Source organism: Sebastes fasciatus, chromosome 3, assembly GCF_043250625.1.
Source record: "Sebastes fasciatus isolate fSebFas1 chromosome 3, fSebFas1.pri, whole genome shotgun sequence".
NCBI classification, from domain to species: Eukaryota; Metazoa; Chordata; class Actinopteri; order Perciformes; family Sebastidae; genus Sebastes; species Sebastes fasciatus.
Window position 1 is genome coordinate 32,702,018 of NC_133797.1, and position 23,276 is coordinate 32,725,293.

At 42.8% G+C, this 23,276-nt stretch overlaps 1 protein-coding gene across 35 annotated transcripts in view; it reads right to left on the reverse strand.

Annotated features, from left to right (window-relative positions):
* The window catches only part of nfixa (nuclear factor I/Xa), a 162,977-nt gene that overhangs the window by 84,882 nt on the left and 54,819 nt on the right, over positions 1 to 23,276 (reverse strand). For 7 of the 35 annotated variants that reach the window (XM_074630413.1, XM_074630417.1, XM_074630403.1 and 4 more), the window contains exon 1: positions 162 to 928. The exons of 27 other annotated variants lie outside the window; for them this stretch is intronic. In XM_074630413.1, the coding sequence (XP_074486514.1) occupies positions 162 to 164 (3 nt within the window). In that variant the 5' untranslated portion in view covers positions 165 to 928. Of the gene's footprint in view, positions 1 to 161; positions 930 to 23,276 lie in introns of those variants that run through there. One more of the 35 variants, XM_074630411.1, reaches the window with a different exon arrangement.

Consider the following 23,276-nt stretch of genomic DNA (forward strand, 5'->3'; position numbering starts at 1 on the left):
AAGCGCATACAAAAAATAAGATTATTTGTGAGAATTCACATTAATTCTAATTATTAAAATTAAACATCAAAACATTTGCCCATAAATCACATAACTGCGTCTGCGTAACAGTCGCTATCACAAAACATATGTGAACAAAACAAGAATAACATGGTAGTTACCATTTTGCTCTCTCATCATAAATTCACCCGCCGATTGCAAAGAAACTTAAAATGCACCGAGAGGACAACAACTGGATTGTTGAATCAAAAGGTGCTGAAGTAATGCTGCGTGTATTAGAAAACAAAACACTGAGGAAAAAAAAAAAAAATTAAGCAAAAAGAGAAGCTGAGAAACTGTCCAATAAAAACAGCAGGGGGGGAAAAAAGCTGAGAAAGAGGAGACAGGCCAAGGGGGCGCAGTGTAATACCAGCACAGGAACACAGGAGGTACTATAGCAGGAGCTGCAGGAGAGGTGCTGTTCAAGAGCACAACAGAAGGAGAGTGTAGAGAAGTTCAGCAATCTCTCTGTCTAAAAGGATGAAAAAAAAAAAAGAGCTGGATGTGCACGAACAAAACAAAACAGCAAAAAGGATAAAATTGTCAAAAACTTAAACAAGCCTCTTTGTTTGCGCAAATGTGTAGAAAAAAATATCTTGACGAAAAAACAACAACAAAAAATGCTTGGCAAAGCGGCGCGTGCTATTGGTTCAATTCAGTGGGATCTGCATAAGACTCACGGAGAGAGGGAGAGAGAGAGCTGGACAAGGGGGGTGCGGACGGAGGAGAAGAAGAAGAAAAAAAAGAAAACAAGAGGACCGAATCAATGTTGGAAGAGTGTGCACGACCGCTGGCAAACCCGAGTGCAGCTTCTTTTTTCCCCCTCTTTCTCTCCAACTCTGTCTCTCTCTTCCTCTCCACTTTCCTTCTCTAACCATTGACTGAGTCTGTGCCAACATGCAGAGGGCCCACCTATTTGGCACCGAGACTCAAACAGCCCAGCCAATACGCACGCTCCCAGCGCTGAAAGGGAGGGAAGAGAGAGATGGCAGAGGGAGAAGCAAAGCGGTGGGGGGTGGATGGTTGGTGGCTGGTAGTGGAGAGAGAGAAAGAGAGGGAGAGGGAGGGAGGGGGAGAGCCGGGGACTGTGTGTGGTGCAGGCAGAAGGCACGTCATTAGCCAAATAGACAAGTTCCAATCTAGTGCAAAGGCAAAGTCCAGAGGATATTAATTTTACATGCATCCAATCCAGACAGCGCCCGCCTTCTAAAGCCCCCCTACGCCCTCCCAGCCCCCCCTTCATCGCATTCGTCACCAGCGTGGTCACAGCGATCCCAACAAACCAGCTCGCTCTCCAACTGCACCCCCCCACCACCACCAACCTCGCCCTCCCCCTTCCAGAAACACCCCTCTCTCTGCTCGCGTTACACCACCTTGGCATGGGATGGCATGAGAAAACACAGGCCCAAAATCCCACTAGACCCTGAGACCAGCAGCTGCTCCTGGATTTACCACACAAACAAAGAGAGGAGGGGGGAAGAAAATGCCCGTTACCCCCACCCCGCCAACCCCCCCCAACAAAAAATACCATCCAAAAACATGCTCTCCTGTTTCAAAATGCACTCTCACATCCAAACTGGCCTCTTCTCTCTCCCGCTCTCGCTCTTTTTTTTTTGTTAAAAGCCCCAACAGCACAGACACAGAAACACATTAAAAGTTTCTGTTACCAAATTAGAGAGCAATCCCATTTGTGGGTGAGAGACCGGATTCAGTGGACAATGACGGCTGAAAATGCTGCGGTGGACAGCTTCATGTAAGAAGCCTGTACATGTTAAGCTGTTTAACAAGGCAAGGCAAGCGGATATTAAAACTGACTAAAACAGGCTATACCGCTTCCCTGTAATTCACAAAGCTTAGTCTAATGCTTTCAAATTCAGATACGCTGGTCTTTGTAATAGCGAAAAGAATTATAGTTTCCTACTGCAGCCGGGAAATTGCCCATATTTTCATCGTGTTTCATTATGAGGTACACAATGACACATGATTGGGATTGAACAGCAGAAAGTGAGGGAGCTGTATAGCTGCCCTGGCAAGCGCATTGTCTCATCCTCATTGGCTGACCCACATGACCTCAGAGGGACAAGCTGTGCCCAGTGCACCATGGGAGGAATATCCGAGAGACAAAGGCTCTCACCAAGGATCAATTCAATATAATCTGATGTATGTATGAAATACGTACGGACCCCCTCTTCTCATTAGAAGCGCATTTAAATGTCATACTTCCAAATGACACAAAATGAACACATTTAGTCATTTATGCCGTCCAAATTAGTCCACGGGGCTCGTAGGAATGATAGTAACATTGTCAAAACTGGAATCTCGGCAATGGGCAGCCACAAAAAGCTAACTTGTCATGTGGCAAAGTTGAGGGCCCGGCCATTTGATTGTGGGTTGAAGCCCCCTGCTGTGCGACGGGACAGGCTGTCTGTGTGAACGCCCTACAAAGGCCAGAGTCCTCTGGTTGGCTCCCAGGACCATCAGATTTAGCCCGGCCTGCTCCCTCTGTCAGCGTCTGACAGAGGAGCCGCAGCCTGGATGACTGGCTGGTCCACTGACTGGCTGGCAAGCTGGCCGTTCGGTTGGCTGAGAGGCTACATGACTGGCTGGGTGAATGACTGGTTGGCTAACCGGGTGGGTAGCTAGCCGGCTAGCTGGCTGCCTTGCTGGCTGACTGGCTCGTCACTGCTAACTGCTGGGGGGGTGGTGGGGTGCAGACCCCATCTGGACCAGGCCGAGCCGGGCCGGGTGCCGATTGTTCGCGCTAACATACGCCTGCCTCACACAGCGACGCTGAACACGTGAAAAATGTGGGAATGAGAGAAGATGGCGGAGGGAAGAAGAAAAAAAATATATGGGCAAAAGGAACATGAGGAGAATTAAAGAGGATGTGCGTGTTTGTTTTTAAAGAATAATGACGGAGGTGTGTTTGTCGCTTATTTGAAAAGACTGAAGGGATCTAGACTTTTTGATGAATGGGCCACAGACAAAGAAAAGAGGAGAGATATATCTGCCAAGTATTACAGTCACTTCCTGTAATATCATCACGCCATTACTGACAGGCAACATGATAATAACCAAGATTACTATCAGGGAAATCCAAACCTCTCCTTTGTCCATTCAAACCAGCAACACATTTGCTTTTGTAGTTCCAGCCCTGCAACATTTTTTCAGTAACATAACTCTTCTTAACTCTTTATATAACAAAAAGAGGATGAAAAACAGACTATTATGAGACTACAAATTAATCCATATTAAGCAAATACTATTTGTATGAAATGTGTAATCCTTCAATAAAAAAAAAATCCCTTTTTAAAATCACTTAGTTAAATCCACTGCCAGGCCTTATTATGATCATAAACTGGACCAAATACAAAATTAGACGCAACTGCGTAATACGGGCATTGAGGTCTGCACAGTTTAAGGCGAGATCTTTTATGATTTTGGCCTAGAAATGAGTCTGTGTGGCACCCTACTATTTAATGTGTACATTTTTTTGGTGACATTTTCAAACCAGCTCATTAGAGAGGGTTTCTCCTGTTTGCCCAGAGTTCTTCGGGGCAGAACGAAGGGGTGGCAGTTTTTTCGGGGCCTTGGCCGCTGGACTCTTTAGGAGGTATCTGCTCTTGCAATAATTTGAGCATCTTATCTGTGCATGCCACGCTCTTGTCTTTCACAAAAAACGACGACCTTTGTTCGCCAGGCTGGGCAAAGACAATCTCCCCTCTTTGCCCTGACAGGGTACATACAAACTCAGGAGAAGAGCAGCAGAGGACATGAAAACCACCTCAGGTTTTTTTACTATAACAAGGCCAAGATTGGAGCAGCAGCAGCAACTTGCCAAAAACACAAAGACAAAGGAAAAAACATAAAAATGTTCAAGATTGTGACAACAAAACAGAGATTAGAAGAGTGCAAATTCACCCATTTTGTCATGTCTGTTAAGAATATTATAAATCTAACAAAAAAACACACTCTTCTGGGTTTAAAATGAGGCCTAAAAATTATTAAAACTCTATTTTAAGCACACAACAGGTCATAATGTTGAAAGGTAGTCATTTTGCTTATTTAACTGTGTGTATTGTGCGTTTTGTATGTTCTTTCTTGTATGACTGTAGTATGTTTCTTTGTCTTGTCCTGCCAAGATGTGAATTAGCATAAAGCTATAATCTGGTACGGTGAGATTTATGTTTTAAACTGTACATGGTCCCTTTTAAATAAATAAATAATAAAACAATAAAAAAACTATTTAAACACCAATACATTTTTTTCCATTACACCTTGAGGGACACAGTAAAACCTCCTCTGTGAGGCCTGTCTTTTAACTTAAAAGCGCCTGCGTCTAAACTCTTGTAAAACATTATAAAATTAATACTTTGAAAAGAAAAGAAACCTACCTCTTATTGAAAATTATAATCTCCACCTCACCGGTGTAACGTTAGTTTTGGCTACCAACGCATGTCGTTCTGTGTCTGTTAACCTGCACGGGCCGCGTCGTTAACCTCCGTCCGCCTGCTTTATAAGTAACTATTACGTATTTTACGTTCGTTAAAATAGACTTTATAGTCTCGTTATTGACAGTAAAACTTCTCTAAATACCAGATATGTTCAAATATACAGTTTTTCTTCCTCCACGGAGAGAGAAAAGGTGAACTTGAGAGCTTTTCTAGCAGCAGTCTGCTCTCCTCCGGTCAGCTGTCAGCACATGTGTCAGTAGTGCGGCCTACGTTAAACAACAAGGGTCAAAATAAATACTAAAAAGTCGAAGCGGTAATTAAAACGAGGTGGATGGAGTTGTCGTAGTAAATCTAATGAATAAAAACAGTGTAAAGTATGACCTCAGTGAAGGTTTGCCAGAGTAAACAAATATGTTACATTTGCACAAAAGCGTTTCCCTCATAACTTATTACAGATGTATTAATGAAGCCAATTTTTACATTTTTACATTTTTTTAGATGGACTATTAACACATATGTGCAAATAATAATAATAAAAAAAGCACTATTAGTTCCTGAGCTATATTAGCATACAATTAATTTTAACAACCCATACCTCGGGCCTGTTTCCCACTGTTGTCAGCAACTCTACAAAAAAAAGCAATTACCTGAGATGAATTTGTGGCATTAATCTTAGGTATAATTAATGCCTGACATGTGCAGTATTATTTATATGATTTATTTGATGCCACATCCTGCAGGGTGAGGAGTCAACAGGCATTAGATGGGTTTTCACTGCAGCTGCAGACAGCAGTTTTCAGGCATTTTGGCTTTATATTAACAACTTTATAAAAGGCAACTTATTATATTTTTCTTCCTTTTTACTTGTTAAATTGTGATTACAACAAAAAGAGAAAATGGAATTTAAAAATGTAGTAGTAACACGTCAAAACAGAATTAAAATAAATGAAGTCCAGCCTCGTCCAAACAGCCTTACAACAGGTCTCCTTTAAATTAAATTAATAAATGCACCTCATTCACATTTCCTATTTATATTATAGTATATTATATAGTATATTATTTTTCTTACCACCAAAATGACCTAAATAATCTATGCTCCATAAAAATTGTGGTTTAAAGTTTAAACTAGTTGTTTTAAAAATTTAAATTTCTTACAAAAAGAAATTAGGAAACATTTTAAAACATATAAACAATTACAACTGTGAATTAATGAACACTAATATACTGAAAATGTATATATTTGAAATGCATTTTTAAACAAAGGGACAGTATTTAATTAAAATTCTGACTCACGCATACATTTCATTTTTGGAGTTTAATATGAAAATTCAGAACATTTTAGTTTAATCATTGCCGTTTCCTTGTAAATACATGTTCATAAATTATATATATATATACCATATATTTACTGGGAGAATAGGAATACACTGGGGCATATTAGCCTTTTGCTCTTTCATCATATTATTTTAACATTTCTTCGTAAAATCTAATTATAAAGAGAAAAGCTAAACTGAATTTTAATTTTTTTAAATGCTACAAGAAAGTGAAACTGAAGGCCCAATTTGTCTGATGAAATTATATTTGTTTCACACACAAGTCTTTTGTTAACTCCATTCAGGATTATCCTGTAAGATAAGGCTAGGAAACACACACACACACACACACACACGCAGAAAGCTGACGAAGGTTACAGCGTGTCAGGACGTGTCACAACTGGAATTTAACTTTGACATCTGCTGTGTGAAATCACATATTGACAAGTACTGTGGTGATGTAAAGGAAAGACTGTGAGAGACCTGAGCTATTTTCCCCTTTGTGTGTGTGTGTGTGTGTGTGTGTGTGTGTGTGTGTGTGTGTGTGTGTGTGTGTTCTGATCACTCGAGATGGTTTGGAATAATTTGGGTGGCAGTTCCTTGAGCTGTTTGTGCTACGTATATAAATCTAATGTTTTTCAAATCGTGCCTCATTATTATAAACTTCACATAAAACAGGAGTCGGACCATTTTTATGAAATAGAGGCTATTTCTGTCCATTCTGTTAAAAAAAGAAAAAGGAAGTAGAAGAGAAAAACAGAGTTGCTTTGGTTGAGTGAAGTTTCCATATTTTTTTTATTACAGGAGTGCAAAAAAAATAAAGGTGCGTAGGCCTGACTAGCGGTGAGTAATTGAGAGGTGATGGGTTAGTAGACTCACAATCCTCAGGGATATAAAATAATTACGGACAAGTTGACATAAACTACTATTTCCTTGGAAAAGTGTCCTTTTTTTTCTTCCCCTTTCATTCACTTATTGAAGCCCACACACATGCTACACATTCACACACAGACCCACATTATTCTTCTTAAAAATTCCCTCCTTAACTCCTCATCACTGCCAGTCCTTCTATTTCCATCCAGCTCGAAACCTTTTCATCCATTCATCTACTCCCTGGAAGAGGAAAAAAAAACTTCCCCTCTTTCTCCCATCGGCACAGATTGATGTTAAAAGTGTGTCTGCGCATCGTTTGTAATTACGCCTGTTTACACACTGAAGCTACTATGTGTGAAAGTCTGGAAGCCATTTGTGGCATGAGGCTGAGAGGGAAAGACAGAGCGAAGCGAAGCTTTAAACAGCTCCAGAGACACAAGGACTGATAGCAAGCCGGGGCTTCTGACATGACTGCAGACCTGGGTAATATTATACTCAAATATGCTCTCACGTTTGTGCGACGGATTTGTCTGGGCCAGACTGTTTCAGCCACAAATGTAAGCACATCAAAGATAAGATCAGGGGCTCTTTATGACTCTTTTTTAGTATCTAAAATTCATTCAGCGAGGATTTTCTTGAGGTTTGTGTGGTTTCTCTATGACTCTGGCCCATCTACATAAATTCACCTTATACAGATAATTAAAAACTTTAACCCCACAAGTGAGTTATATTCCCAATTTATATCCTGAAAATATTTGGAGAACTGAATTCAATTTGGACGATTTAAAAAGACATTTGGTGGTGATCATCGGTTAAATATATTTACGGGTTTTTTTGGCTTACGTTTGGTGAATTCAAAACTCCAAAAATGTATCCTGGGGTCTGTGTGAAACCGTATACATTTGCTCCTTTTAATGCTAAACTGAATGTTAATCTTGATAGCGAGTGTCGTCAATTAGAAAGAATGTTCCTCTTAGGGGGATGATGTTATCGTGGTATAAATAAAACTGGGCAAAATTATAGATTTCAAACTAAATTAGGAGATTCTGGCGCTGCGAGTTGCAAACAATGATTTAATAAAACCACTTCAACATGTTGGCTGCGGCTAGATGGGGCAGTATAGGATTACATGTAAGTGAATGCATATAGACTACTGCATGTGTGCCGTATGTGTGTTTACATTACAGAGGATTCTGTAGCGTCACCATGGCAAATACACACTCACACACTCACTCACACACGTACTGTTGGTGTGGCTTTTTCCGACAGGACGTTGCAGCAAAACCGAGAGTACAGCGTTTCCCCTCGACAAGGGCGGCCATTCCTGATAAGGTCAAGTAGGCAGTGTGGTACTTGGAGAGTGTGTGTGTGTGTGTGTGTGTGTGTGTGTGTGTGTGTGTGTGTGTGTGTGTGTGTGTGTGAGGGGTGATAGAGTGCGGCAGCTTTCTGCTTCAATTAAACGAGGAAGGAGAGTCTCACACTTTCTGTCTCGCTCCGAACCGGCGCTGCACACACCTACGGTGTTCCAGTCGGCACATGCCAGCGGCGCACACTGGCTACCGGGCCCTGCCTACAGCTGCACGGAGGGCTTTGAACCTCATGGTTAGCAAATACAGCAGGAATCAAGCAGATAATGAAACCCGATATCCCCTCCCTTCCATGCCCTGCTCCGACAGCAGCCAAGGCCTGCTTCTCCCCACACAAGAGATGCACTATTGAGAGACTTTCTCTCGCACTCTTTCGCTCCCCCCCCCCCCCTCATTCTTTTATTCCTCCCTGGTCCTCGTTCTGCCAGTCGGCGAGGCGAGGTGCCAACCTCTCCCCAAAGCCGGGCAGAGTGCCCTCACCCTTTATGCAAATGCTTCACCACTTGCCCGACTCGCACATTCATTCTGTGCACCCCCCTCCATCACCTCCATTCCTTCTTTTATTTCTTTCACCTCTTACTCTGCAATCCTTCTCTCGCTCTCTCCAACACTTTTTCCCTTTTCCCGTACTCCACATTGTTGTTGCACTTCAACCATCCCCTCTACCGATTGCCTGTGCTCTCTCTCTATCTCGACTGCTATCCATCTCCTAGCATCTCTCACTCCTTTCACGGTGGAGCTCCGTCTCCCCTCCTTTTCTCGCTGCCTCTCTCCTCACACACAGCTTGACTCACCCAGACTCAAAACTTGTGCACTCATTCCTCGGCCATTGCCAGACAGGCAAGTGCAGAAACTCCCTTCACCCTCTCCCTCTCTCTCTCTCTCACACACTCAGCCACTCATGCCGTGGTACTTCCCTTAAAGGGAAAGTATATTGTCTATAAATTATACTTTTTATTGATCTGCTGCACTTTGTATAACCAATATATCACCTGTCAGAGTTTAGTGTTAAATGTATAATTTGCAAGAAGCCAGTTGGCACATTTATCCATACCTTCACTGTGAATTTATTCCCTATTTTTGCGTGATTGATTACGTCCTTCATTGTTAGTGGAGCACACAAACATCCTCCTTTCACACAAGATTATAAAAAATATATTCATACTCATGTCTATACCCATGTACCGGGGTTCGAATCTGACCTGCGGCCCTTTGCTGCATGTCACTCCCTCTCTCTACCCCTTTCATAACTATCACTCTCTCTCTCCATTAAAGGCATATAAGCCCAAAAAATTATCTTAAAAAAAAAAGTTAGGTCACGTTTACATTCTTTAACAGCAGCCAATTTGTTTTTAATATATTTTGAAAAGTACGGCAGGATATCTATTGTTCCAAATTAACATTGCAGCACCAAGCTAAGCCGGTGAAACACTACCGATTTCAATCTCGCTGATTGACGAATTATTAACCATGAGATGAGATTGTATGACACTTGGCTTTATGAAGGCCTTTTAAAACCTGCTGTTACAACTCATAACTCTACGGCTGTCAAGCTGCAAACATGGCGGTTTTCATAGTTCCTAAAAAAAGTGGCATTTGTGGGGACACAACCGAAATATTGACGCGGTTTAATGTACCAAATTGCTCATGCTAAATCTCCACAAAAGTAATCTCCATATAGCTCCATGTAAAAAAAAAGCAGGTAAAGTGTTTAATTGTAATCTGTGACTTCCTAAAACCCCAAACAAATTAAAGCGAGTGCTCGATAAGAAAAAGAACAGCCCGCTCACCACAATTTATCATTTACGATTAGAACACTGCAAATGTTTGTGGCGTGTTACTCTGTAGATGGGCAACCAACCCTTTCACATTAGCATCGTATTTCCGCATCAGTGAGCTCCCTATCAGGAACACTGAAGCTTGCGGATTTAATTCTGCTTATCATGTGAGCTGGAGTTTGGCCTGTGCTGAGCTGGCGCTGCGAGGGTTAAACGGCGCCCGCTCCCTGTGGCATGATATGAGCTGGGCCTTTGCCTGTGCACTCTGCCTTGTCTGCGCTGAGTTGGTAGTGTTAGGGGTTAAGAGTGGGTGGCTTGCTCCAAGTGGCTTCCTATGTGCGACTCCGATCCCATTAGGGTTAAAAGGTGTCCGTTCCAAATGGCTTCCTGAGAGCCGGGTCTTAATCTCTCACTACGCTCGACGGAGTTTGGGTTAGAGCGAGACGGGCTCTTGATATGGCAGCGCCTGACTCTGAGCTGGCAGTGGGAGGGTTAAAGGTCGCTCTGCCCATTTTGAGTGGCATTCCCTGTAGGGCGAGCAGCACCATGCCAGGCCGGAAGAAACAGAGGGCACACACAAACACATGCGAGGCGAGAAACAAAGAGCCCTCACAACCACACACACATAAACACACAAGGACACACGTGCGCGCACACACAACAACTAAATCACTTTGAAACTTTTAGTGCTTTCCTCTTTAAAAGATGTATCCTCCAACAAAGCTAGGGGAGGACACACGATGCAGACGGGCGCCTCTGGGAGAGTGTGTGTGCAGTTATCTCCTCTGTGACCACGCTCGCAGACTTCCCCGGTCTAAACTACCACCTCGCACAGACCTCAGGAGCACCACAGCACCACAGGCAGACAGCCATAAGTACATGTCCTCTGAGGGGACATAAAATGGAGGGAACCCACCTCGATTAAAAAAAAAAAAGGCACCTCACAAACAGGCATGGGAGAGAAAAAAGGGCTGTATCGCTGATCCAAGCTTCAAATTAGGTTGGTGTTGGATTTAAAACCGTGATGGTTATGTATTTCATTTTCAACAATATCAGAAAATATATAAAAGAAAAGTAGGGATGCACTGATCCGACTTTTTCAGTCCTGATACCGATAGCAATACATGGGCTTTGGGTATCGGCCAATCCTGAGTACCGATCCAATACCAGTGTTTAATTAATAAGCTGTTTGCCTCACTGTGTGGACGTGACTGAGATCATTCTGTTATGTGTAAGGCAACATCAGGCCTGACTTTAACATTGCTTTTCTAACTTTTTAACAAATAAATACATAGATATAAATTTACTGAATTGATATTTATTATTAAAATAATAAATTGTACACCAGCAACTTGGGAAAAATCTTCAAAATTAACAGGAATTACAATTCTGGTGTAAACCGCTTTAATGCAGCAACAAATTGGTCAAAACTTCAACAGGAATTAAAATTCTAGTATATAATATATATGGTATATAAACATAGAATTGAATAGAATAGATCGGCCCCATTGTCACCGATACCCGATCCAGCTATTTGAGTCAGTATCGGCCCGATATCCGATCCGGTATCGGTGCATCCCTAAAGGAAAAGAGTTATCTCCATGCTCATTTCTTCAGTACGACATCTACTATAAAATTCAAACATTAACAGTATATGCATTTTATGCTATAGTATATGAGTGACTTGCATTTGGTATATTTATAGGTAGTAATCTATATTGGCCCTTAGTTACCTTGAAATCCCTCGCAGTTGTGCTGAAAAATTGAATAAGTGAAATATTGTATATGTGTGATCAAATGTGCCCTTGCTGGCCAAAAATGCATTTCTCAACTGCAATAAATATTCTACTCGTGCCATGTTATTTTGCAGCAGTGTTTATCAACTCTCAGCGAAACTGGTCCGCTACGAAACACCAGTCAGTCTCCATTTATAAACATGTGATTGTATGAAAAGATAGTATCACAGAAAAGTGAGCCAGAAGGAGCGAGAGCTGGACTGAAAGCAGCGAGAGCTGCCACGTCAGATGCTGCTGAGGCTTCTTGGCTGTCAGGACTGAAACACACACACAGCGTAGACACACACACACACGCACATGCAAATGCAGTATGGCCTGCACACGCACGGATCCACACGTCCACTCGAATGCACATGCACAAACACTGACTCATATACATGCACACACACACACACACACAAAGGGTTTGCCTTTGCGGTGCTGTTTCAGGAGTTTGGAGTCATCAGCCAAGCCTGACACCCCTGCTCAGTGTAGCCGTCACCGCTGTCTCTCTGTGAGTCAACATGGATGGAGCCGCTCCATCAACAACACACACAGGCCCTAATAATAAAACCAGCAAATCCCTCTCACCCCAGTTTGCCTGCCACGCGCCAGAGAGGGCCTGCCCCCCCGGTCGGATCATTTCCTGTTGGGATTGCTGCTGGATTTACACTCATCATTTGGTTACACTCTTCAAGCATTTAAATACATATTTTGTTTTCCAAATATCAGTACGGTATTTGAATGCTTGACAGAGTTATTTTCTTGAGCGTGACAACCGAATTGTAACAGCGCTATATGCAAAACATTCATTAATTCACACGCACAAAGAAGACTTTCAAAGAACCACCTATAGGGAAATGTTGTGGGCAATGTTCAAGCTCTTCGGCTGCCCGAAAAAACAAAAAAAATCCGATGCAAAATAGGATTTGGCCGCATCTTTATTTAGGCAAGCTTTCCAATTCCTGGAGAAATTGCATTATTGAATACAACAACGCCATTGTTTGAGCACATTTTAGAGGGGCTTTCAGCTTTATATATTTCCAGAGAGGAAAATCAAAACGGGAACAGCGTTTCTCAATCTGAAGGGAGAGAAAGGCTCTTGTGCAGCAGAGATTTGATTCTCCAGATAGCACTTGGCACCGTTTGCCTCCTCTAAGTACTGTAATATGGTTATGATACATTAGCATTCCTTCACATCACCGAAGAAACCCAATATGTGTATATCAAGCATTTTCGTCGAGGGAGAAAAAGAGAAGAGAGAGGAGGGTGGATGGAGAGTCAGGTAAAGGATTAGCATTAAGAGGCCATGGGGAGTAAAACGCTCCCGATGAGCAGCATTCCAGCGGACAAAGCCCAGCGAATGGTGAAACTGTTTTAGATAGTGCGCTGTTCTCAGGAGAGGCAGACAGGGAGTTAGTAAAGTGGCTTTTAAGCTCACCAAATCCAACATATCCCAGATAAGACTGTGGCTCTTCCTGAGGGAACGTAAGAGAGGAGTAGCGGAGGGGGCTGGAAAGAATGAGGTAAAACGGAGAAAGAGACGGTTGAAGTAAAAGACGAGAGAGCAGGGAGAGTTGAGGGATGGGGAGAGATAGAGAGAAGCAGGCGAAGATAAGCAAACATATTAAAAAAAAGCGAAAAGAAAGAGGGAGGTTTTGAGAAAAAAAGATTTAGGAATGAAGTGTAAGGAAAGCGAGAGCATATTGTCAGACGGGAGCACATGTGAGCTTTGGTGTCGGTTGATCCCGTCTCATACGGTGCAGCGAATGAACCCGGAGACACTGAGCAGCCCTGCCTGCCTCTCCAGCCGGATTTTATCACCTGCGTGAAAGAATACACACCGGCCAACCTCATCAATCTCTGCTCTGCTCTGAAGCAGACCTGTGCAGGCCTTTTATGCACTCTTTAGTGTTTTAATGTTGTGTTTTAGATAGTGTTTAGGCAACAAAGTCATAAAAATCAGAGGTGCAGGGTTCCCTCGACACAGATACACACGGGGACAGTGGTGTGGTACAAACACTTTGCCTAAAAAGGTGTTAGAAAATATCGATACGCACGAGTATCGCGATATTATGTATTGTGATACTGCATCAATTCTCTAAAACGGTGTATTGATTTTTAATTAACCTCTTAAAAAATCTTACGTCCCGCCAGCAGACCCTAGCGGACGCTAATCTGTCTTTCGGAGGATGTAGCGGGGTCAGTTTTATAGCTAGAGTGAAGGTACTGATATCATATGAAACCTCACAACCTAAGGAATTCATTGGTACCAACCATGGCGTACTAGCTTGTCGCGATAGAGGCTAAATAATGCTCCAAAGTTACGCTCAATTTTGGCAAGGAAAAACTGGCATGGCCATTTTCCAAAGGGGTCCCTTGACCTCTGACCTCAAGATATGTGAATGAAAATTAATTCTCTGGGTACCCACGAATCTCCCATTTACAGAAATGCCCACTTTATGATAATCACATGCAGTTTGGGGCAAAAAAACATACAGTTTTTGCATGCGGTACAAATGTGTTATTTTCACCTATTCTCCAATGGTGTTGGAATATTTCTGCATACTGGGGTCTCTAAACAGTTTTGAAATTGCATTATTTGGGTATCAATGTAAAGCTGAGACTCTTGTGGATCCAAGGAGCTAAATTGTATTCACGTGTAATGATGTTAGTCCCCATGATAGTCATTTCACATAGTGACTTTTTTTACTCAGATGGTGGTGTGTCTTTATACTATGACAGTTTTCTTACAATTTGATTTGGAAATAAATCAAAAATATCGCAATATATTGAATCGTTACCCCCGTATTATGATACGTATCATATCGCCAGATTCTTTCCAATACACAGCCCTACTAAAAAGTTATTTATTTTCCATTTTCTGTCTGAAAAAAACACATCTGACGGCACACATAGAAACACTAACTTAACTAAATAGAGAATTAAATAGTACATGCAAGTGTGTAAATATTCAGACCGGTTGCATTCATCTTTGTTAGACTTTCAACTTATTTTGCTCTTTCATCCCTAATGGTGTCCACTATGTGCACACATACACCATTAACTACCTGGTACATGCACGCGCATGAGACAACAGGAGACAGGTGCACACCCACGGGCCCACAGGAGAGCAGAGAGTCAACAAACAAGGGTCAGTTTTGAATCATCCCTTAGTTTATGTTTATTTAGCAGTGGTCAGCTTTTCACTTATAAACCTCCCAAACTCCATTGCAAAATCCCTCCTTTTTAGACTCCAGAGAGAACGTTCAAACAGTATTAATTCCTGTTGCTGGGAAAAGGGACGGCCTTTTCCCGGAGCAATCCATAACATCTGAATATAAAAATAAATACGGAGAGCGGGTGCGCTCTTAACCCCAAAGTGAGGAGGGAAAAAACCTGCCGGGAAGTTTGACGGCGGTGTGTGTGTTTTTCCTCTTGTTTCACCGGCGTCTGGGACAACATGTTTCTCTACGTCGTAACTCTCGCTGTGTTGAAGCCCACTGCCATCTTTTCTCTTGTCTTTTTTTTTTTTTTTAAATCAATCTCTTTATTGAGCCTCCCCTTTCTGTCCCCGTCTTCTTTATCTCCACCCTCGCTCTCTCTCTCTCTCTCTCTGCTGGACGCCCCTGTGCCAGTTAACTCACCACAAGCCAGAGGGAGGACCGCAAGAATGCTTAAATCAGCATAATTAGGCCTGTGTGTACTTTAAACACACACGTTTCCCCCCAAGCCTGGACCCCTGCCACCCGTACACCGCTGTGTACGCAGCCACGGCCTGTCTCTTTGAGTCAATAAACACAAACATATCAGCAGTCAGCCTCACACACATTCACCCAAATACATATGCAATGCATGAGGTGAAAAATGATGCCACCCAACTTTTTACTGAAGCTCTACCTCCCTCACACAGCTGTCACACGCGGCCCAAACCGCCATCACCACACTAACACAGTTTGACCCTTTACACTGTGGAGCCGAGGGGGGGGAGGAGAGTTAAATGAATACGGGAGGTTCTGTGCTGAAAAGTTGCACGTTTGTTGAGAAATTTCCACAAGCAAGCCGGTAGAAATTAAGCACGAGCATGCACTAAAACAATGGCAGGGGATCTCAATTGAGTTTGTGGTTTTCGTCCCACACACACATCTGTATGTGTTTTAGGTTTCACTGGTGCATTAACAAACAACTGCCTCCCAGCGAATCCTGGCTGCATATGGGGATTATCAGTAGTCATTACAGACCATTTAATAATAATCACCGCCATCAAAAGCAAATCTGTCCAAGCATGTGATGTTCGGATGGCCAATATGACTGGCTGAGTGGATCATATTAGTGAGAATGAGAACTGATTGGACAGTGTTTGGCTATTTCATCTCATTGAAATGATCACACAGGGATCCACACACTGTGAGCAGCTTGTTATCTACTTTCTTTGTGCTGCTCAACGTACTGTATGTGTGTCTCTCCGTGTCAGATAAGAGCAACGAGATGACACCCAGCAGCAAAATACAAACCAGAAAAGTTTAAAAGACAGTAACTAAGGCCTGCTTTAAAGGCGTCCAATAAAAATATCACACTCCCTCCCCTTAGGAGCTCAAACAGCTCCCGAAGACGCCTCAGGTGCAGACGGACACTAGCAAGAGGGGTCTGTACTTGCACAAACGCAGCATCAAACACATCGAAACGACGAAACCGATTCTCGTGAAATATACGAACCAGGAGAGGAAGAGGAGTGTTGAACATGAAAGGCCCGGTAGCGACTCAGCCTGCGGCCTCGTACATTCATTTCCATTCTAAAGACATGCCTGGAGAATAAGTAACTCCAGTAGTGAATATCAGTTATAGCGCCGCTGGCGTTGGTGTTGGTGTTGTTGCCATGGAGTTTATATGTCATTAAAGCAAAACACAAAGTTAATTTGATTTCCATTTTTAACATCGACCGCCTCTACAACAGATACATTTTTATGTGTCCCTCTGCTTACTTCGCTCTCCAGAAAGTGATCAGAACGCCATGCTCTGTCTGCTTGGGAAAATATTTTGTCAGCAGCGTTTGATCAAAGTGGTGTGATACTGTTTATATGAGGGTGAAAACTAGCCACAAAGAAGCCACTATGTGTCTGTCTGTCTCACACACAGAGGCATGAACACACTCATTGCTGTGTTTGTGCGCTCAACACAGCTGCGGATCTTGCACAGGGTTCAACCAAGGTAAAGATATGGTATATTACGCAATGGCTTATAGATTTTTCCACCGCTGGCGAGCTGCCAGCGCTCTCAACGGGAGAGAGAGAGAGAGAGAGAGAGAGAGAGAGGATCAGAGAGAGACAGAGAGAGTGAGGGGATCAGAGAGCAGCACACTGTGTTCCACAAAGTCTGACTCACTAACTGGATCCACTGGCTACCTTGCTGGGTCTGCAGGCCTCTATGACCAGTAGTTACATTGAGGAAATAGGGCTGAACAAAAGCATGTGTGGGTTAGTTGATTACAGTGGGAGTAAAGATTGTTGGTGCTTTTGCGTCAGGTAGCAGGTACATTTATTAGGTCTGGCGGATATTTCAGCTATCACCCGTACCACTCAGGCGATGTGGACTGCTGCTGCTCTATATCGGTCTGCCACACACACAGTCCAGGCGAAAAATAAATGACCTTATAGTCATTCAACACAGTGGGGTGTCGTGGCTATACAGTGCGCCCTTTGTATTTCCATCACCTACACTTTAAAGGTACTGTAAACATATTAAAGAGGACCTATTCTGCTTTTTTTCAGGTGCATACTTGTATTTTGGGTTTCTATTAGAACATGTTTACATGCTTTAAAGTTATTTTTCTCATATTGGCTGTGCTGCAGCACCTCTTCTCACCCTCTGCCCCAAAAAGCGCAGTCTGCTCTGATTGGTCAGCTGGTTCACTCTGTTGTGATTGGTCAACCGAACCAAACGGACTTCGGACTCTGCTCCAGCTCCGCTCTAACTAGCTTTGTTTGAGGGCGTGCCAAACTGAGCGCTAGGCAAAGGCTGTTACTTGGTGACATCACCACGTTACGGCAAGAAAAAGGCAGGACTTCAATCAAGGCGTTAGAGGCAGTTCAGGAGCAGTGTTTCTGTGGGGGAGAGGAACTCCCTTGGCCGTGGACTTAAAACTTTGCAGACCTTTTACATGAACAAAAAACTATATAACACACTAACGGAAAGGGAAAAAGCAAAACAAGTATAATAGTTTTTCTTTAAGTTAAGCTTTAAGTTGAGTGGAATAGTAAGTTACTGCTTAGGCTGTTTTTATTCTGAATGTTTTAACGTGTTATATTCAATGAAGCGCTAGCGGCGACCCCTAACAGGAGCAGCAGCCGAAAGACGAACAACAACATATTCTTAAGCAGCATGGAAACATATTTGACAAAGCAAAACAGTCCTCAGACTCCAATGTTGTCCTGTGAAATTGCACGAATAAATGCCTTTGACGTGAACAACAAAAACTCCTAATGTGCATGCCTGACAGACATTTCATTGACTTCCAAGACGAGACTTGGAAGAGTCAGCAAGAGCAGCTCAATCTGTTTTGAATCAGACGCTCGCCTGTCAGGATGATCAATCTGACTGTTTTTCTTGATTTACTTACCGAGTACGTGACGCGCATATGTTAATGAAACTTGCGCTTCTCATATCAGTCTTGTCCATATTCTCCCGCCTGGATTAAGAAGCCAGACGTACTGTTCACAAGCGAGGCATTCACGGAGCTGATTTGGCCTAGATCTCGCACGCCGAGGTTTCCCCTACTCTTTTAATTGGGCCCTTGATGCTCGACATAGGGTGTACTTCCTCTAATTAGCTATATCTATAGCGTATGGGAGGGTGTATGAATGCATGCATGTGTAAAATCCTCTTTTGAGCAACTCCAAACTAACTAAGAGCTTTAATTTCACGCTAGGCTGCATTGTCCTATTCAGTGGGGTTACCCCCACAAAAAAAGCCTCTGAGAAAATCAAAAAGAGCGAAAAACACACCAACGGGCGACGGAGGAGGGGGGGGGGGGGATGGAGAAGGACAGAGAGAGCGAGAGAGAGGGAGAGACAAACAACAACAACAACAACTAAAGCTCATCCTCGAACAATGCAGATCTCTCACTAACCGTTACTTCTCTTTTTAAAGGGAGCTAATTGAGGAGGTGGAGGCGGGGTGGAGGAAGAGGAGCGGGATGAAGGCGAAGGGGAGTCTGTCCCAAGCAGCTGCAAGGAGAACACAGTGCTTTGGCTCTTCAAGTCCCTTGATTCCTCGTGGGTTCCTCACGTTTCTACTGATCTGATCATCTCATCACTTGACTAAAGTCTTTTCGTTCAGATGCTAGTTGTTGCACAGGGATGAGTCTTGCACAGGGATGATATGCAATTATCAGTCAATCACACATCTATATTACACACCTAATTCTTACCCCCTTTCAAAAGTAAAATGATGTCAGGTAGTGCAACAAAAGCTTCTTTTTTTTTGGGAGTACTTTCTACTCTCATGACAAAAGTTGGCAAAGGCCACACAGAGAGAGATGCTCTGAGTATCAGCACACTGAAGTGATTCTGTCCGTCTATCTATCTATAACATACGTGAGTGTTCAGCCTGATTTCAGTGTGTGTGTGTGTGTGTGTGTGTGTGTGTGTGTACGTACATGTGTGTGCCGTATGGCTCGGTAAACACAACTATATCACCGACCAACATAAGACCGCTATAGGCGCCGCCTGCTTCCACTGGCCACAGATCAGCCTAAACCTAATCCACACTAGAAGGCAGAGGACGAGGAGGAGGGGGGCTACACATATTCAAACGGACACACACATATCGGACACACACACACACACACACACACACACATGCCCATCCATCCAGGGGACAACCACCTATTACCCTGTTGTGCCAATTGCCTCGGTTAAGCGTGATAAATCCATTTTCTCTGGGCGGTCAGGAAGACTGCACAGATAAGGGATGAGCAGAGCGCCACGGTGCTGGATTTAACTCACCTCCAAGACAGACACACACACACACACACACACACACACACACACACACACACACACACACACACACACACACACACACACAGAGAAGCAGAGGAGGACCGTCCGCAAGCTACCCCAGGGTTTTGCTCGGGGCCTAATACAGGCTCTTCCGTAGAAAATGTTTTAAAACGCTACAAACCAAAACTAATATTTTTATTGGTGCACACACTCTTAATAAACATGATGCACTAAAATGTTTGAACTACAGATCAACTTTTTTTAAAAACCTCAAGAGTCAACACATCCCTCACACAAAAAATATTTTTTCTTCTCTCTCCATGTAATCTTAATGTATTCAGACAGTGTTTAGCCGACATGGACATGTTGTGCCACTATCCCTTCCTCCGTCCCGTCCCTCCGTCCCTCTGTCCCTGCCTACCAGCTCTCGCTCCGGGCCAAAGCAGTGTAAGGTGGACCTGGTCTGCCTCCAGCAGAAAGGATGAATAAGTAAAAAGAACACAATGTACCCCTGGGTTCTGCCTGCAACCCACTGCCTGCCTGCCTGCCTGCCTGCCTGCCTGCTTGCCGTCCTGGCACAGTTGGCAGGCCACTTTTACCCTGCCTACCGTCCACTACAGCAAACCTATTCTCTGCTGCCCTGTGCTGTGCCTACCAACTAGCTCTGTGTGAGCAGGATTAGTGAGTGTGTGTGTGTGTGTGTGTGTGTGGTGCAAAGTGATGCCGCCAAGGCTTTTGTATGTTACCAGATCATGCAGGCCCACCTCGGCTTACACCGGCACCACGGCCGTCACCGTCCGGTCCCAGTGAAACCAGAACCGATGGCTGACGCAGGAGAGCCATCGGCCCAAAACGGGGCAGGAGTAAGAAACACACACCTACTGTACACACGCACACACACATTAACACACACACACACACGGACAGCTGAAGGTCTGGTGGTGTGCACGACTTATAGGCCGTGAATGTTGAGTTTTAATGAATAGACTACAACCATTAAAGAAAGACGTGTTTAACTTATATTTAGGACACAACCTGCTTGCGTGGGCTCCACACATAGTTCTGCTCCTCACATATGCAACTGATTCACAAACACCGTTTTGTTTTATAGATGATAAGTGCCTTTATCTCCATCACCAAAGATATACTGACTACAAAAATCTCCACGTTGTGTTTTTTTTTTTCTCTTGCTATGGCTATATGGCATGGCTACAGTATGTATATGGCTTTCACTGCATGCTTTCAAGTTCTTTGCCAATGTGCACGGCTGAGTGAATTTCAAGGACTCATTTGATCTCCAAATCTTGAAAAAAAAAAAACACTTTAGAACTGCAAATAATTGGACATGAAGCACATATGAGCAAGAATGGAGCAAGCAAATATTTTTTTTTTTTTTTTTTTGCCTGTGTGTGTGATCTATCTGTGCGATACAATCTCCCGCGTAGACAGACAGACAGTGTTAAAACATCTCTTGAGTTTGCAGCAAAGCTTTTTTTTTTTTTTTCCTCCATAAAGTTGGCAGTGTTTGTGAGACGCGTTCTATATCAGCAGCCCACATCTCATTTGGATAAGCGGGACTTAAACTGTGGAGTCTGAAATAATTGATTTTTTCAAAAAACGCAGCACATAAAAGTTTTAATTAACGACGCCTCCACGACCTTCAAAACGCATTAAAACTTTAATATGCAAAAATGCATTTCAGTCACAGGGATGTGAAACAATGCCACATTTAAAAAAAACAAAAAAAAAAACTGGCAGTATATTTAGTGCGTTTGGCTGATGGGGGTCCATCACCTAGCAGGCCATTCCAGCAAAGCTTTTATCAGCATTAATAAAACATTGTAGATTGTTTACACCAGTTTTGCATGTTTTCTGTGATTTGTGAATTATTCAGTCTACATGGCAACTAAATGGATGACAGTATAATGCATGAGTGTTTGTGTACCAGGGTGTGGACACACAGCTAGGAATAAAAAGAAACTACAAACAATCCCGCCTTCTTCTCCTCCGCAAACCACACATCGTTAAAACAGCCGATTAAAGCAAATTAAAGGCGGATAATCGTGTGTACTTGAAATTGCAGGTAAACACAGAGATGTCACTTAAACCCACAAAGCAGGACGCTTTTTCAAAGTGCTGTTATATCTTCCAGCTGCGTTAATATCCATCCTCTCTATTAACACACGAGGAGATGTGATGTGATGAGAGACAGATCAGCTGTGCTGGATGGATGTCCATCAGCAGGAGCTGGAGACGCACTATAACAGCAGCCTGAGCAGATCAATATGTAGCGCGCATATGGGCAGCACGCGTCCATGCGGCGCTCGTGCGAGGGGATCTGCTGCCAATTAATTTTAATTAATGGAAAGAAAAGAAGGAAACTCGATGTGGACCTCTCTCTGCCTCATATACCACCAGGCTTGGAAAATTATCTGTGCTAAATATGCAGTAGTAGTAGTAGGGCTGCTGGATCTTTTTTTACGCAGCAAAATCAAATAGACTTGATTACAAAAAAATGTCAATGGAAAAAAAGACAGAAGCATTTTTTAAGTGATGTAAATGATTTGGCTTCTGACTTTTTTTTTTGCAGTAATAAATTACAAAAAAAAAAAAGATGTGATGAAATATAATTTGGCTTTTGAGCACTGCTGTTCTCCCATTTTCTAGCAGCTAAATATAAATGAGAGAAAACACAGTGAGGTTTTGGTCAGACGGCCTGAAATAACACCGAGAGAGAAGGAATCCTGCGTGTTTTTCACGGAGCTCGTCAAATCTGTTCTAAGGAACCGGGGAAAGATTTTGTGCTTCATCACATGACTTATAGAGTATAAAAAAGATGTAGTAAAATATGTGAATATTATATTATCACACAACACAACAATGCAAAACTGTGAGGAGGAGGAGGATTGCTTGCATGCAGGCCGTGATGACCTCTGCAACACTGAACCATTTAACCTGCAGGCCTCAAGCTAAACAGCTGCTTAATGCTGAATCATTTTCAAATTAAATGCGTAAAAGTCATAATGCATGAGGCTGATAATTAAGTTTATTGCTTCTTGTATAACTCCTGACTGACACTTAACTTTAAAAAATATATATATATATATCATTCCCTTCTGGTAACAAACTAACAAGTGATGTTAAAATGTCTTAATCAAGTTGATCTTTAAAACGGGTTTAATGGTAAAATAGTGCAAACATCACATTGACTGTTAACCTGGTGTTTAATGTGATAAGCTGTGCGGCAGAGGCAGAGAGGAAAAGCGGCCTGAAGCTGCAGCTCGACGCGCCTGCAGCTCTCCTCTCTGTTAACTCTGCACTGACTGCACTCAATGTCTGCATCTGTCAACTAAAGCTCACTTTAAAACCACAACTTGAAACATTTACGCATGAAAGGCACAAAAAACTTGGCGTTGCGAGAAAAACAAAAAAAGGTCACATGACTTGACCTTTGCTGTTGTGAGCTGTTAGTTTAATTTATAGATTTAAAAAAACTATTGACACACTGACACAAGGTGTATTCAGCACATAAAGAAAAAATCCTCACTGTTATGAAGTAAGAAATAAGCTTAGATCACACCTGTATCAAAACATGCTTAAAGGATAACCTGGCCAAGTATTTGCATTGTGTATATATATCATCATTTAAAGATTATTTCTATTAATAAATATAATAC